The sequence below is a fragment of the Neovison vison genome, chromosome 9, assembly GCF_020171115.1.
Source record: "Neovison vison isolate M4711 chromosome 9, ASM_NN_V1, whole genome shotgun sequence".
In the NCBI taxonomy this organism is placed as follows: domain Eukaryota; kingdom Metazoa; phylum Chordata; class Mammalia; order Carnivora; family Mustelidae; genus Neogale; species Neogale vison.
The window spans coordinates 84,338,815-84,356,345 of record NC_058099.1 but is presented as its reverse complement, the minus strand read 5'-3'; the positions used below and the strand labels follow the sequence as shown (position 1 = coordinate 84,356,345).

The 17,531-nt window shown below is 36.0% G+C and overlaps 1 protein-coding gene across 4 annotated transcripts in view; it reads left to right on the top strand.

Moving 5' to 3' along the window:
- Positions 1–17,531, top strand: part of VPS13A (vacuolar protein sorting 13 homolog A) — a 240,558-nt gene that overhangs the window by 133,175 nt on the left and 89,852 nt on the right. For all 4 annotated transcript variants that reach the window (XM_044265853.1, XM_044265852.1, XM_044265856.1 and 1 more), the window contains exons 34-38: positions 6,200–6,347; positions 9,841–9,991; positions 15,924–16,051; positions 16,597–16,766; positions 17,287–17,504. In XM_044265853.1, coding sequence (XP_044121788.1) covers positions 6,200–6,347; positions 9,841–9,991; positions 15,924–16,051; positions 16,597–16,766; positions 17,287–17,504 — 815 coding nt within the window. The remainder of the gene's footprint in view (positions 1–6,199; positions 6,348–9,840; positions 9,992–15,923; positions 16,052–16,596; positions 16,767–17,286; positions 17,505–17,531) is intronic.

The following is a 17,531-nucleotide window of genomic DNA, read 5'->3' as shown; positions in this document are numbered from 1 at the left end:
ATACATTTAGTGCAGACATTGGAAAATGTAGAGTGATTTGTTCAGCCAAGTCCAGAGAATTAAAAAATCATAGGAAAAAATTGAAGTGAGAGTCTTCTATTTTAGTAATAGACTAAAGAGGAACAATTTAAACTTTAGATGGATCATTAACTTTTAAACTGTATAAAAATCTCAATTTACTAAAAAATATTATAAACCTATAATCACATTTTGCCTTGTTTCAAGAAATGGTAGGTGTAAATTAGGTGTGAGCCTATATTACAAATAGATTTTTTGAAAAAAGCTCACTAATTATCTCTAGAGCATTAGAAAATACCTACTATTATTATGTCCAAAAATGAGTTAACCTTTTATTGAAGAAATACATAAAATGATATTAGGATGAACAGAAAAGATTGCTGACAATGTGACTACCCGAAGGTAAGTATTATGAATAATTTGTTCTGTTTCTTCTAGTTCATTATTTCTGCACATATATTTAAGTTGAGTAAAATAAGAATTGCTTATTTTGGGTCATAAATTCATTTTTCCCTTAACAGTATGCTAGAAGTATTTTTCCATGTTATTTTGAGTACAAAATTTTTTTCCTAAATATTTTATTTTATTCTTGCAAGTTTTTAAAAATTCATTTGCCTATTGTTAGAAAGTTAATTTGATTCTGGGTTCTTTTGCTGTTACAAATAACACTATAATGATGATCGATACAATTTTTCATCAATAGTTACATGACATTCTACTCATATCTTTAGAATAATTCATTTCCCCAGATGAATTTCTAGAAATAGAATTACTGAGTTATAGAGTATAAGCAATTTTCCCTGAAATAATTTTAAAATTACTGGTTTTTCGGCAATTCAGTTTGGTTATCGCTTCAGAGTAAAGCTCATAAAGACAAATAAGTATTTCATATTTGTGACCACCTCTGTTGAAATCATTTTGTTGCAAAGCTATTAATTGCAGTGTAAAATTTTAAAAAGATACTCAGAATATTTATATGAGGAAAATTATAAAACTTAACCAATGGCCAGAAAGAAATCTTGAGTAAATGTGGAGAGACTATTTCTTAGACGTAATATTATAGAGATGTCCATTTGCATACATTAGTTTATACATTTAATCCATTCTCAATAAAAATCAAATAGTTCTTTTTAAAGTCTTTCAAAGATTATTAGGAAATTGATTTTGAAATATAAATAGGAGACAAGATGTCTTAAAGATTTTTTTTTTTAAAGAAGAAATTGAGATAGGGAATGGAGACATCATAACATTTGAGGTACTGCTAAAATAGAATGGATTGTATTAAATACTTCTAAAGTATATTATGAAGTAAAATGATTAAAATAATGAAACAGAAGAGAAAGCCAGCGTGTATATTTGTATCCTCTTCATTCATGTATGTATAGTCAGTCCTATTGCTCAGATTTCATGTTTGTGAATTTTCCAACTCGCTGAAAAAATTTTTAACGCCAAAATCAATACTCATGATATTTTACAGTTATTTCTACATGTGCATAGCCATAAGAAATGTTGGTCTCCCAAAGCCTATGTTACCAACTGAGGTGTCAAGCAAAGTGACATTTTGCCTTCTTATTTCAGGAAATAATTGTAGAGCACATGACATATTGCAGTTATCTAAGTGAAGGACTGGCAATAAGCGTAGAATAAAATAAACATAGTTCCTTCTTTCATGAATCTTTTTTTCTAATTGAAACTGCAGACAAGACAATAAACTATTAAAATAGTATTAGAATGTGAGAGAGCAAAGGAAGGGTGTCGACCCCAGATATTGGGTGGTACTGGTGAGAATTTTTTTTAAGGAAGTAAACTTTTGACATAGCAATTAATGTTTCTTGCAGTTTGTCCAGAAGAAGGAATTTACTTGTAGATATGTACAAAGATAATCCAAGTATTTATTATAGTGAAGAATTAAAAACAACGTAACTTTTTAACAACAGAAGGTTGATAAAGTGACTTATGTTATTGTCCTGTAACACACACCTATTAAAATTGCATATGAGGAATTTCCAGAGAAAAATGGTGGAGTAGAAAGATGCTAGGCTCACCTCTCATGGATAAAACTAGATAACACCCCCAATCAGTAAAATAACCCAGAAAATGACCTGAAGACTCGAAGAACAGACTCCACAGCTAAATGTAGAGAAGAGGCCACATCAAAGAGCATAGGAGGAGTGGAGACATGGTGGGGAGCCAGACTCAGGGCTGCCTATCCATAGGAAGGAGGAACACTCCTGGTCGTGGAGAAGGGAGAGATACAGATCCCACCACAGGCACAGAGGACCCCACTGAGAAGATGAGTCTTCATAGCATTTGGTTTTGAAAATCACAGGGGCATAACTTAGCAATTTCTTAATAATCGGTGGGGCTTAATACCTGGAACTTTAAAAATCCACAGGATTGGCTCTAGAAGAGCCAGAGCACAAAGGGAGGCTGAGTACCCACCATCGAAGAGGCAGCAAAACAAACAGCCCCCTTGAGATATAGCACAGAAGCAGCAATTTGTAAAATGTCAAGAGTATATAGGAAGGACATTTATTTACTAGTTTCAGAGTATGTGCAGAAGGGATAGCGGGTGTTTGGGAGTCTAATGCAAGAACAAATAAGCTGACTGTTGCCATTACCCTCCTATACCACAGCCAAGATACATGGACACCTGTGGTAACCAGCATAGCACAGACAGTCTCCCTCCAGCTTGCTGATCATACACCCTGTTCCTGCATGCTCTGCAGACCCATTCCAGCCATCCTGGCTGGGCAGTTTTTCTAGTTGGTGGGAGGTCCCCTTCCATAGCAGACCAGTGCACACCTTTCTGGCACCACACGTTCTGCTGGATCTTCCCTCTCCAACGTGCCCTTGGCAGGAGTCCATCCAAAGAGGTAGCACAGGTCTGGAAGTGTGCAAGCAGCTCCATAAAGGGCCAGCACCATTTCAAAGTGACTCCTGCAGCAGGGTGAAGGGAAAATAACCACACACACACCAGTTCACCTATGGCCTCAGCAGTAGCCTGGGGGCAGATATCTAGTCTGATTTCAGGACCCACCCACTAACAGATGCTTCTCAGGGACAATACAGGGAGAGGTTCCTGTAGTTCATCTCTAGCACTGCTCTGCCAAATACCTGTTCTGACCAAAGTTAATAGGAATCTCTAGACTGGACGACTAGACAACATGGGGACCAAACTCTGCCCACAATAGGCAAAGAGAGTCATCTCACGCAACTGGACTGATGGTAAGTTCAGCTCAGCCAATAGTGTAGGGTGCATATAACACCTAGATACATTCACCTCCTGAAGCACTGCATTCTGGTGAACAAGGGACATTGCACTGTAGGACACTACAGGACTTCTTCATAAGGCCATGACTTTGAAGAGTAGGAGACATAGCTGATTTTCATAACACATGGAAACAGACACAGAGTTAGACAAAGTGAGGAGACAGAAGAATATGTCCCAAATGAAAGAACAGGACAAAAGTCACAAGAGCCAAACAAAATGGAGATAATATACCTGACAGAATTTAAACTAATGGTTATAAAGATACTCCTTGGACTTGAGAAAAGAAGGGAGAACTTCAGTGGAGAAATTTAACAAAGAGAAAGAAGACAGAACTAATCAGAAATTAATAACTCAATAACAAGTTTAAAATACATGAGAGGGAATAAATAGACTAGAGGAAGCAGAAAGTTGGATCCCTGGCCTGGTGGACAGAGCAGTGGAAAGCAATCAATCAGAGAGAAAAGAGTAATAAAAAAATGAAAGTAGATTAAGGGAACTCAACACCACCGTGAAGGATAATAACATTCATACCATCAGGATTCCAGAAGAGGAAGAGAGAAAAGGTGGCAGAAAATTTGAAGAAATAATAGTTGAAACCTTCCCAAACCTGGGGAAAGAAACAGAAATCCAGATCCAGGAAGCAGAAAGAGCCCCCAGCAAAATCAGCTCAAGAAGGTCCACACCAAGACACATAGCAATTAAAATGGGGAAAAAGTAGTGATAGAATCTTAAAAGCAGCAAGAGAACAGAAAACAGTTCCATACAAGGGAAACAAAAGCAAAAATAGACTATTGGGAATATAGCAGAATAAAAATCTTCTGCCCAACAAAGTAAATAAGCCACAAATCAAAAGGCAACCTAGTGAATGGGAGAAGATATTTTCAAATGATAAATCTGGTAAGGGGTTATTATCCAAAATACATAAAGAAGTTAAGTGCACGTGCATACGTGCGTATACACACACACACATATCCATTTTTTAAAATTGGCTGGAGAGGAACAGACATTTCTCCAAAGAAGACATCTAGATGACCCCAGACACGTGAAAAGATGCCCAGCATTACTGATTATCAGGGAAATGAAAATCATTGAGATATCATTGCATACATTGAGATATCATCACACACCTGTTAGAATGGCTAGAATCAAAAACACAAGAAGACAACAGTGTTCGTAAGGATGTGGAGAAAAAGGAACCCTTGTGCACTGTCAGTGAAAATGCAAACTGGTGCAGCCACTGTGGAAAACAGTATGGAGGTTCCTCAAAAAATTAAAAATAGAATTGCCATATAACCCATTAATTCCACTAGTGGGTGTTTATCCAAATAATATGAAAAACAAATGCAAAAAAAGATATGCACTCCTATGTTTACTGCAGCATTATTTCTACTAGTTGCCGCCTCTGACGGCACACGGGAGAAGAATGAGGCACAAATAAGTTAGCTACAAGAGACTAGGAGCAGGGGGCTAAGACTGTCGACCCCCCTACTCCCATTCTCTTGCAGCTAACTTCTTTGTGCCTCATTCTTCTCCATGCACAATCAGGAGGCAACAAATAGCCAAATTATGGAAGCAGCTCAAGGGACCGTCGATAGATGAATAAGGAAGCGATGTGTGTGTGTGTATCAGAGTATTATAAAAATACTGATAAAAAAATAAAAATACTGAAATCTTGCTTGCAACAAAATGGATGGATCTGGAGGGTATAATGCTAAGTGAAATAAGTCATTTGGCAGAAGACAAATATATAGGATTTCACTCATGTAGTTTGAGAAACAAATAAACAAACTAAAAATAAGCATAAAAAACAGACTCTTAACTATAGAGAGCAAACTGATGGTTACCAGAGGGGAGATGGGTGGATAGATGGGTGAAGAAAGTGAAAGGGATTAAGAATGTACCTGTCTTGATGAACAGTGAGTATTGTGTGGAATTGTTGAACCGGTATATTGTACGCCTGAAACTAATAATACCACTATGTTAATTATACTGGAATTTAAAAAATTAAAAATATTAAACATAAAAAATAAAACAGCATTTGAAATAGTCTTTATGAGCCTTTTAGATTTCCTAATTTATTCCCGTTAAGTGGAGATTGCAAGCGTGCATGCATGAGTATAGTGTTACTCTATAGGTAATTCATAAAATGATATGATACTAGGCATTCTGAGAAATCCCTGACGACTCCTGTATTTCTCTCCACTTGAGTAAGTGAGTCTAAAATTCTGCTTCATACTCTAGTTGAATGATATGGAATTTGTTGCCAGTTAAAATGTAAGTACATTATTAAGTAGTAACACTTTGATGATGTCACTTGAATGTACAGTGAAAGGCTTCTGTGAAATGGGTTAAGTAACCTACTATTTTCATCATTCCTGAGTCAGTCCTACTCTTACAAATATTTGGAAAGGCAAATAATGGTTCAACTTAATATGAAATTGCCTATATTCAACTGTTTTTCATCCACAGAAATAGAAATTTTATATGGTCTGTATGGTTTGCTATCAAGTTAAGGGGATATGTGGTATTCTCCATACCTAAGTGAGTGAATTAAGTTGTTTTTCTAATGAGGTCTTCTATAATGTTATGTTTTTCAATTATGTAGAGATAGTCCTCATTTTAAGGGTTTACTATCCAACTTAAATATTTTTGGCACTTTTTAACATACTGCAAAATCTTATTCTGAAGATTGATTTCTCTACAATATGAATAACTTGAGTTCAGAGAAAGTTGCCTAAATTCACAGTGGGATGGAATGTCTCATTTTGACTTGAGAGGCTGGGTAGATTTTATTTTTCTTTATATACAAAAACTATTGATTTTTACTATTTGTATATGGAATGATAAATTTTAAAAAATCTTCTTACTATGGGTATAGGAACAAAACAATTTTATTTCTACTTACAGGACTCAATTTCTTGATGATGCATACCAGGAAGTACTAGATCTGCTATTACCATTAAATCTTGAGGTGATTGTTGAGCGAAATTTATCTTGGGAGTGGTACCAGGAAGTTCCTTGTTTTAATATAAATGCTCAGCTAAAGCCCATGGAGGTAACTTTTGGGATGCTTGTTGATTTCTGTTTTGTTGGTTAAAAATATTGCTTGGGAACACAAGATATTTTGGTGTAGATGTTCCATATTGATCAGCTCTGTCAAAATTACTATATATAAATAGTAGCTATATTAAAATTCACTGAATGTTCTCCATTCATGCAGCAAACATTTGAATGGCTACTCTGTGTTACATTCTATGTTATATATGGAGAGACTGTGGCAAGGAAGCTATTGGATTTTGTCCTGGTTTCATGGAATCTAACAGTCTAATAGGAGGTTTAGCAGTCATAGTACTCTAGAGGTGTGAGAGTTAGACTAAAAAAATATATAGGCATGTAATTAAAATAGTTATAAATTGTAGTAAATTCCATAGATGAAGCAAATATCAGACATACTAAGTAGTCAATTGGATTATATTAATTTAGAACTTAGTGGAGAGGCCTTGGCTGGAAATAATAATGTTAAAGTCATCAGCATCTAGATGGTATTTAAAGCCATGATAATATGTGGAATAACATAGAGAAGGCCCTAGAAGAAAGGGAAGGGGTGGGTGCATGGGTGGCTTAGTTAAGCAGCTGCCTTTGGCTAAGGTGACAATCCCGGAGTCCCGGGAGTGAGTCCTGCATTGGGCTCCCAGGTCCTTGGGGAGTCTGCTTCTCCCTCTGACTTTCTCCCCTCATGCTCTCTCTCACCGTCTGTCTTTCAAATAAATAAATTTTTTTTTTTTTTTAAATGGAAGAGGCTGATGATGAAGATGGCAAATGGGTCCGTTCCTCATGCATAATGTTACCTAGTTATTGGTTGATACTGCTTCACAGATCTCTAATGTAACTATCCAAAGTTTCCTATCTTCTCTTTTGACTGAGCAGATGCCAAAACTGTATCACATGCTTTGCTAAAGTGTCAGTAGCACATACTCTGGAAGGTTACTTAAAAAGCCTACTCACCAGATTCTCTTCCCTCCTCCCACCCCACTTTCCTTTGTTTCTCTTCCCCAAAAAATATATTCAAAAAGAGATCATTTTTAAAGTTTTCAGGTTTTAATTCAGAAATATATTTAGAATTTAAAACATGATCATCTCAGCTGAAAATCCTTAAGCTCTTAGTGTATATGATCGTATTAGATTCCCTAACTTGTAAATGCAAAGTGTCTTTTTTTTTTTTTTTAAGATTTTATTTATTTATGAGAGAGAGAGGGAGAGAGCACAAAGTGGAGGTTAGAGGCAGAGGGAGAGGAGAAGCAGACCCCTGTTGAGCAGGGAGCCTGATGCAGGGCTTGATCCCAGGACCCCTGAGATCATGACCCGAGTGGAAGGCAAACACTTAACTGACTGAGCCATCCAGGTGCCCCAGAAAGTGTTGTCCTAAGATAAAAATTGAAGTCTCTGTATCTTTTAAAACAACTGGTAGAAACTTTTGAAACATAAGTAGCATGTTCCACCCAGCATACTGCACAGATCCTCTCCTTGGTAGGCCCAGGTCTTAGACACATCTCTGTGGGGCAGCAGAGACACCATCTGGCTTCACTCTTCCCCAGGAAGAATGCATGTAGCATGTCCAGTGCTAGTGCAGACCATCTGTAAAGGGTTGGCGGCCTTCCAGGGCAGATGAAATTGGCTCTTCCCTGTCCTGATCTACCTGATATGGACCTGGGTATACATATTTGACCCCTCCTGGATGAGGGAGAGGTTGGAATCAGTTACTCTAATGCATATCGAATAAGTGCTGCATCTTATGGTTTCTGACTTGTCAGACATTTGGGAGTAGCAAGATAGCCTGTCCTGACTTGTAGGCCCCATGGACCAGCAGTCCTGGGATCCTTATAGTTCTTGCAATTCTTGGACTGAGGTGTTAGCAAGAGTGAAGCGTGATCATTAATATCCATATTTGCAGGGCATTCGGTGTACAGGTACCAATGAAAAGACATGGTTTAGATATGGTTGTAGTATTTAACTTCAGCTTAATAATTTATATGAACATACTAGTTTTGTAATATCAACTACAAAATAAACACAAGATGTCATGAATGAAAACACTGGACTAGTATGTCTTCTTTGAACTATAGTCAAAGGAATTCTGGTACAAATAAAACTCATTTTGTGGAATTATTTCTTTGAGATGATTAAGTGTATCAATTTAAAACTCATAGTTTTTTGTTTTGTTGTTTCACAGGATTGCTATTGTGTTTAAGTTCTCCAGAGAAACATAGTCAATAGGGTGTGTGTGTGTGTGTGTGTGTGTGTGTGTGTTTATGTGTACACTTGGTCTGGTTACAGTAGATTGACTTCTTTTTTTTTTTTAATTAATTTATTTGACAGATCAGAAATAGGCAGAGAGGCAGGCAGAGAGAGAGAGGAGGAAGCAGGCTCCCCACTGAGCAGAGAGCCCGATGCGGGGCTCGATCCCAGGACCCTGGGATCATGACCTGAGCCGAAAGCAGAAGCTTTAACCCACTGAGCCACCCAGGTGCCCCACAGTAGATTGACTTCTTGATGACTCCATTTTAGCCTCTCCCTGACACTCAGGATGAGGTTTGGGAGGGGTCAAAGATGTGGTCCACTGAGCCAGGCTGCAACAGCTGTTAACTACTTGGGTGGATCATGAAGAGTCGATTTCATCCTCGTTGGCCTGCCCCAGAAGGCGGCTGGTATTTGTAGATGGTCTGTGCATCCTGTGTGTATTCTATATACATATCATGTGTGTGACATCTTGAATAATATTGGACCAAATATGTAGGTCCTGTGATCTAGCCGAGTCGATGTAGAATTAACCATCATAGCTTTTTTTTTTTTTTAAAAAAAGATTTTATTTATTTATTTGACAGAGATCACAAGTAGGCAGAGAGAGAGGAAGGGAAGCAGGCTCCCTGCTGAGCAGAGAGCCCAATGCGAGGCTTGATCCCAGGACCCTGGGATCAACCATCATAGCTCTTATGTTGGTAATTTTAGGCTAAATTCACAAGACATGGGGAACATGAGTTCTTTAAGTGGATTTAAGTATGATATTTAACCATTTAAGTCTCAGCTTCTTATACAGTCAGGATATATTCTTTATACCTATAACTTTTGTGAGGTTCAAATGAAATAATAATTTATATAAAATACATTGTGAACTATTTTTCATGATGCTGATCAACATATTTGAGTAATTTGCATTCGTAAATTGAGGTGTTTAGTAACTAAAAAATGCAAAATAACTAGATAAATGAAAGTTCATTTTAAAGGTTTTAAATTATTAGGATAATTGATATGCTCATAACAAAAAACTTACGATTCATAGTTTCATTGTTATTGACATCTAATTTCCATACTTCACAAGGTACTAAAGATTACATGGTCATTTAGGAAACTGAATATCCTATTAGTAGAATTATCTATTGCATTAAAAAATTGGTTTGTAGAGGACTGGGATGAAACACATGCTTTTCAATGTAAGCGAATTTCTAACTACATAAACTCGTGTTGAAATAAACGAATCTTTCTTTTCACAGTTCATTCTTAGTCAAGAAGACATAACAACTATTTTTAAAACATTATATGGCAATATATGGTATGAAGAAGGTGGTGGTGCCTCACCTGCAGGAGTAAAAGATCAGAATAGTGTTAATAGTGGGGCTACTAATGCCTCACACCATTTAGAAGGTATGTTCTTAACTTACCATTAACCTTCCCCTTCCCATCTCTAATCCCACATTTCTTTCTCCTTCCTTTCCAGTCTCTAGTTTGCATTTTTGAAAATAAGATATATAGATCTTGTATAATTAGCTAATCCTATATGGGTATCTCCAAATTGTTATTAGGCATTCTGGGTTTTTTTTTGTTTTTTGTTTTGTTTTGTTTTCTGTTGAATCAAAATTCCTAGTTGTGTTGTGACAGAATTCCTTCATATTTATTCTTGTTATTCCAACTGCCCTATACATCCTTCTTTTCAATTTTTCTCCCCATCCACCTCTTCTCCCTAGTTCTTAGTGCAGTATATATCCCAGATAGAATATATTACATTAAATTAGGAGTATTGAAATATTAAGGATGTCAAGAAAGAATGATGATTACTAAATGATGAATTTCAGCAAGCATCTGGAAGATAGGTAGAGGAGGGCAGGGGGAACTGTAACTCAGAAAGAGGTTTTATCTAATACTTGATTTAATGTGGTATGTGGAACCTGACTGGGTTCTAAGTTTAGCAACAGCACATAAGAGAGAATTGAGTCCGTTAAGGTTGCTGGGAGGACTATGCTTTGTAAGAATAGAGTTCTCATTCTGGCATTTTAGGGGATCCTCAAACCTTCTCTCCAAATGACACTTACTAATCTACCAGACCTTCTTTTTTTTTTTAAAGATTTTATTTATTTATTTGACAGAGAGAAAGATCACAGGTAGGCAGAGAGGCAGGCAGAGAGAGAGGGGGAAGCAGGCTCCCTGCTGAGCAGAGAGCCCGATGCAGGGCTCGATCTCAGGACCCTGAGATCATGACCTGAGCCGAAAGCAGAGGCTTAACTCACTGAGCCACCCAGGCGCCCCTCTACCAGACCTTCTTGCAAAGCCCTGAGATAATACACACCTCTTCCATTCAGGGAGAGTCCTAACACTACACTTAGGACTTTACATGAAACTCTGTTCTTACTGGATAGAATAATCAGCCCAGTCCTTTATTGTTAAAATATTCACCGTTAGGTTAAGAAAATAGCAAGAAGTTAATCATAAAGGAAACCAGGATAACTGAATATTATTTTCTTAGTGAAACAGAAATAATTCAGGTAACAAGAATGTAAACAAATGCTAATTCATAATCAGAGGATTTTGAGAATATAGAAACTGTAGCTTACCCTTACTATTTTCTACCCTCTCAAGATAAGAAAGAGTTCTTATACTTGATGACTATCAAGTAAAATATGACTGAATATGACTAAATATGACTGGTGAAATTTTGAAACAGAACAAATGCAGTAACTATGAGGTTAAATTGTAAGTACTGAGTTGGAATATATAGTTGATGTAATCGCCTATGACACAGCAGAAAAATAAGCCACAGAGACATAAAATGAGATAAAATTTATGAAGTATAGACCTTTCAAAAAGTTGCAAAATCCCAAATAATAAGTGTGTTAGGAGAAATAACTGAGAAAATGGAAGAGAAGAATCTTTCAAAGAAATGATAGAAGAAAATCTTTAGAGGTAAATAAATATGGGAATAAATTCTTGGATATAAAAAAATCTAATAAGTTTCAAGCAGATGGGATAAACAAAGATTGCCCATGCAAACACATTTTCATGAAATGTCAGAACAACAAAGATCAGATTCTTAGTTTCAGAACAAAAGCAAGCTGTTTACTAGGGGCTTGGGAAAAAAGTGATTGGAATCAGATTGCCATGAACAAAACTCAATGGGACAGGGTAGATGGATGATAAAATAATGGAGAACTATAGTTAGATTTCTAAGGAAATGATTTTGAAGTTAGGATTCTATATATAGTCAAACCATAAAATGTGAAAACACAATAATTCTCAAATTTCTAGTGACTCAAAGTTTACTTCTTTCATACTCATTCCTAAATAAATTTGTTTGAAAATTTAACCTAGTGAAACAAGGAATCCAGGAAAAAGGACACATGGGATCCAGAAACATTGGGCCTATCCAGAAGTGCATTGAACAGGAATCCCAAAATTTTCTGTTTTATTGGGCTATTCATTACAGAGGAATTCAGAAAGCCATAAGAAAAATTTTGTAAAGTGGAAGAATGTCTTTAAAAAATAGTATAAATTTCATATAATATGTGGAATGAGGGAATAATTAACTACATTACGTGAGTGATATGGAAAAGGCGACATGTTTTTGGTTCCTAAGAAGGGAGAAATCTTACTGTGTAAATAAGAACGTAAAGGTTATTAACCATGTTAATGTAGAGATGAAGACATAACTGACCAAAGCTGGAAGATAGGAAGATAGGACAGATAGAGGAAGTGGTAAGGACTTAAGTAGTGGGGAGTGTAAAGATAATGTCTGAAATAAAAGAAAAATAGACATTTAAGTACATTATTGTTTTAATAATTTTCTTGAAGTTTGCACATACACCAAAGTGGAAGGAATAAAGGAATGAATCCACGCACACCCATCAACACAGTTTCAGCAACTGGTATCATGTGGCTGCCTTATCACAGCCTCAAGTCTGCATATTCTTTCCCCCACCCCCACTAGATGACTTTAAAGCAAATCTCGGATGTTATATCTTTAATTGATATTTAAGTAGTAAGAACTTTACTTTTTATTTTTTTGTTCTTAAAAGATTTTATTTATACATTTGAGAGAGAGTGAGAAAGAGCACGAGTGGGATGAAGGAAGGGCATAGGGAGGAGCAGACTCCCTGCTGAGCCGGGAACCCAGTGCAGGGCATGATCCCAGGACTCAGTGATCATGACCTGAGCCAAAGGCAGATGCTTAACTGACTGACCCGCCCAGGCGCCCCAGAACTTTACTTTTTAAATGTAGTCATAGTAACATTATCACCCCTACAATTTTAGCTATACCTCCTATATACCATGAAAATAATCCTAGTAGGCTTCATTTTCTCCTGGTGAACTCAGAAATGTTTCTTTACAAGTTCGTATTTTTTTTTAACAATGATAAAGGGATCCATTCACAAAAAAGATCCAACAACTTTAAATGTAACTAGTAACAGAACTTCAAAACATGCAGCAAAAATTGACAAAACTGAAGGAAGAAATATACATACACAGAATCAGTTGTGGATTTAGCGTACCACTCTTAGTAGTTGATAGAAAATTAAAAAAAAAAAATCAGAATACAAAGCATTTGAACACTGTTAACAAACCACCTAACTGACGTTAGTATAATACTACACTCAGTAATTGCAGAATGCACTTTTTTCATTTTTTGTTAACGGGCTCTTGGAATAGTCACAAGCGTAAACCATTCTGGGGACAATGAAGTTTTCTGGTCATATGGAATTCACTTAGAAGTCAGTCAGGATGTTAAAAAAGCTTGAAATACTTGGACATTAAACAATTTTTAAGTAACCTGTAGGTGAAAAAAAGACAAGGAAATGGGGTGCCTGGATAGCTCAGTGGGTTTAGCCTCTGCTTTCAGCTCAGAGTCATGATCTCAGGGTCCTGGGACTGATGCCTACATCTGATTCTCTGCTCAGCAGGGAGCCTGCTTTCCCCTCTCTCCCCGCCTGCCTTTCTCCCTCCCTCTCTGCCTACTTGTGATCTCACTCTCTGTCAAATAAATAAATAAAATCTTAAAAAAGACAAAGAAAATTAGGAAATTATTTAAACTGGAAGGTAATGAACATAAAATCTAATAAAAATTTGTGGAATGCGATTAAAGCACTGCTGAAAGAACTTTGTAGCTGTAAGGGATTTGGTGAGGATAGAACAGAGTTTAAAAAGATTAAAGGTTTGCCTGGAGAAAGTAGAAGAAAAAGAGCAAATTAAATCCAAAGTAAATAAAAGGAAGCAGTATTACAGATAGGAATACAAATCAATTGAAGAGAAGTGGACATACAGTGGAGAAAATTAGCAAAGTCAAAGATTGTTTTCATTGGAAAAAATGAATAAAGTTTATGAATCCTTAATAGGACAAAGGAGTGAGAGAGAGAACAAATTATCGGTATCAGAATTAAATAGATATTGCAGATTGCTATCAAGACAATAAGGGACTATTATGGATTGTTTTGTGAGAGTGAATTCTACAATTTGTTTGAAATGGACAAATTTTCTGGAAAAGACAGAGTTGCCAAAGTTGACATAAGAAGAAATAAGAAGTCCGAGTAGCCCTGTATCTGTTAAAGGAATTGAATTTTAATGATAAATTCTATTAAATATTGACATTCAAAATAATGTGTTACACAAACTCTTCTGGAAAATAAAAGGAGGGAACGCTTCCTTGGCCATTTTCTAAAGCCAGCATTACCATGGTTAAAAAAATAAAAAGTCTTTAAAAAAAAAAAGAATTTCACACACTAATATCCTTCATGAATGCAGACATGGAAATTCTTAACAACATATTAACATACTGAATCCAGCAATAAGGATATAAGATATTCATCTTGACCAGGTGAGAATTATCTCAAAATGCAAAAGTTGGTTTAACAGCCAAAAATCAATTAATTTACCAAATTAACAAAGAGGGGAAAAAATCATATCTCAGTAGATGCAGAAAAAACATTTGACAAAATTCTGCACCTATTTATGATGAAAACTAGAAATATCTAAAAGGCATACTTAATACTGAAGTGTTAAGTTTTTTCCCCCTAAAGTGGGCATAAGTAGAAAGTGTTCAGAATCGTCATCATACCAGGTTAACTAATAGCCATGGACAGAGTGATAAGGCCAGGAGGAGGATTAAGACATCTACAGAGTAGAAAGAAGTAAAAATGCCTTTGATTAGATAGCCGGAAAAAAAACCCAAAACAAAGGGCAAAAAAAAAAAAAAATTGTGAAAGACAAAAATTTATACTCTCTGCTTTCAAAATTTGCAGTAAATCTAAAACAAGTTAGCATAGACAGATTTGTAAAACTGAAGAGTCCAGAAAACCCACAAGTAGAGTCAACTGATTTTCAACAACAAAGACTAGTCAATAGGGAAAGGATAAACCTCTTAACAGGAAATATTGAAGCTTGTCCCTTAATGCCATAACAGAAATTAATTTGAGATGGATGAAAGACCTATTTGAAAGCCAAAACTTTTTTTAAAAAAGATTTTATTTATGTATCAGAGAGAGGGAGAGAACACAAGCGAGGAGAGTGGCAGGCAGAGGGAGAAGCAGGATCTGTGGTGCAAAGGAACCCGATGTGGTACTCAGTCCCAGGACTCTGGGATCATGACCTGAGCCGAAGGCAGAGGTTTTAACCCACTGAGCCACCCAGGCGCCCCAATATTTAGTAATCTTAATGGGAGTGTTGGTAGTGTGGATGTACAAAATCTCATTAAATTGTTCAGTTGCTATCAACTTATTTTACTGATATAAATTTTACCTAAATTAAAAATAAGTTACGTAGTGGCACTGATCTGTGGAGTTGGCTACCGTGAGAATAAGTAATTGCTGTATTTTAAATAAAAAGCTCATTTAATATATTCCGTGTACATATAATGCCTTGACCCAAAATGTAGAATGCAGAAAAAAAGGAATTTTGGATTCTTCTTTTCAGTGTGACAGTTGTTTAAAATATCTAAGGTATCTTATTTGGTTTTAAATTTTTGAAGTAAAATTTAAATATTAAACTATGCACCAGGTAGTCTCATAAGTATTTTGTACATACTCTTCCACTTAATCTCCAAAACAAACCCAGTGGTTAGTTCTGTTAGTCTCACCTTACAAAAATGGAAATGGAGGCACCAAGTGTTAATTAATATTCCTAAGCTATCATGGAAAGAATCCCAAGCTGGGCATTACTGAGTTCAACTTCTGAATTTTCTAATCTTTATTCTTTTCTTGAGTAACATTATTCTCTACATATTTAGTTGAAAATTCTGCTAAACCTATTAAAACCTATTTTCATGATTTTTACCTTTCTTGATTTTTTTTACCCAATAACTTTGAATTTTTCCAAGGAACAACTGTAGTGACTGCTGCTGTGGTAGAAATCCATTCACAGGCCTCTCAAGTTAAGACAACACTGAATATGAGCTTCAGAACCGACTATCTCACCATGGTTCTGTACAGTCCGGGTCCTGACCAGGTGAGTTAGGAAGAAAAAATATTTTCTCATTTGATGAAAATTATAGAAGTGAACGCTTATTATTAAAGTAACAGTTGTTAATAATTTGTATGTATTTTGGAGTCTCTTTTCCTCTGAAAAATGTTAATGATCATTTCACTTTAATACCAAGTTTAACCATTGCCCTTTTAAGATGAGTTATCTTTCCTAAACTCAGTGATGTAAAAAATAAATTTTTTTAAAGATTTTATTTATTTATTTGACAGACAGGGCTCACAAGTAGGCAGAGAGGCAGGCAGAGAGAGAGAGGGAAGCAGGCTCCCCGCTGAGCAGAGAGCCTGATGCAGAGCTCGATTTCAGGATCCTGAGATCATGACCTGAGCCGAAGGCAGAGGCTTTAAACCACTGAGCCACCCAGGCGCCCCTAAAAAATAAAATTTTAAGTGAATTTTTTTGGCCTTTCATTAACAAGCCCTATAGAGATAGAGAAGGTGGTAGTTCATATCTTAAAAGAAGTATTAGACTTTGTTTTTGTGTAAAAGTTGTATTGATTTCCTCTTCCACAGACTTCCTTTGTAGATGTTCGTGATCCTTCTCTGAAACTTGCTGAATTTAAGTTGGAGAATATCATAAGCACTGCAAAAATGTATACAGATGACTCAACATTTTCTTCCTTTTCATTAAAAAACTGTATTTTAGATGATAAAAGGCCTCATGTCAAGAAGGCAACTCCTAGGTAATAGTATTCTTACTTTTTACTTGAGAAATGGTTGATGATATTTTATTAAACATATTCCCGAAGTTGCATGCTTGTTTTCTGGGTCCATCACAAGATCTTCAGAACTTCAGTTTAATGGAGTTGTGGTTCTCAGTCTTATGTGCTATTCTTACTGGATGGTCAGTGAATTGGTTAAGTAGAAATAAATAGTGCAATTAAATTGGATTTTTAAATTAATCTCTATTTAAATTATTATTGATCTCTGCAAGTTGTAAACATGAAAAATTGAGGGAAAACATGAAAAATTAAAAAGACAAATATGCTGAGATTCTAATTTCTTACAGATGTACTTCCTAGTTTATGAAACAGTTGTGCTCCAGAAGTTTCTAAGTCTGTTATTTGGAATACTTTGTGACCTTCCTGGGAGAAATAACTTCAGAATGCTGGTTTGCTGTTAGTAAATGGTTAAGAGGTCTTTTGCCTTTTGTTGGTGTGTTTGGTTATTTGTAAGATGAATTGTTGTTATTGTGTTTTTCAGAATGATAGGACTGACAGTTGGGTTTGACAAAAAGGACATGATGGATGTAAAGTACAGAAAAGTCAGAGATGGTTGGACAAGTGATTTAGTCCTTCAAGAGATGTATATTTGTGCAAGTGTGGAATTTCTGCTGACAGTTGCAAATGTCTTTCTTGAGGCCTACACCACAGGCACTGCTGTAGAAACCAGTGTTCAAACATGGACTGCTAAGGAAGAAGGTTAGTTATTAGCTAAAATATTTCAGA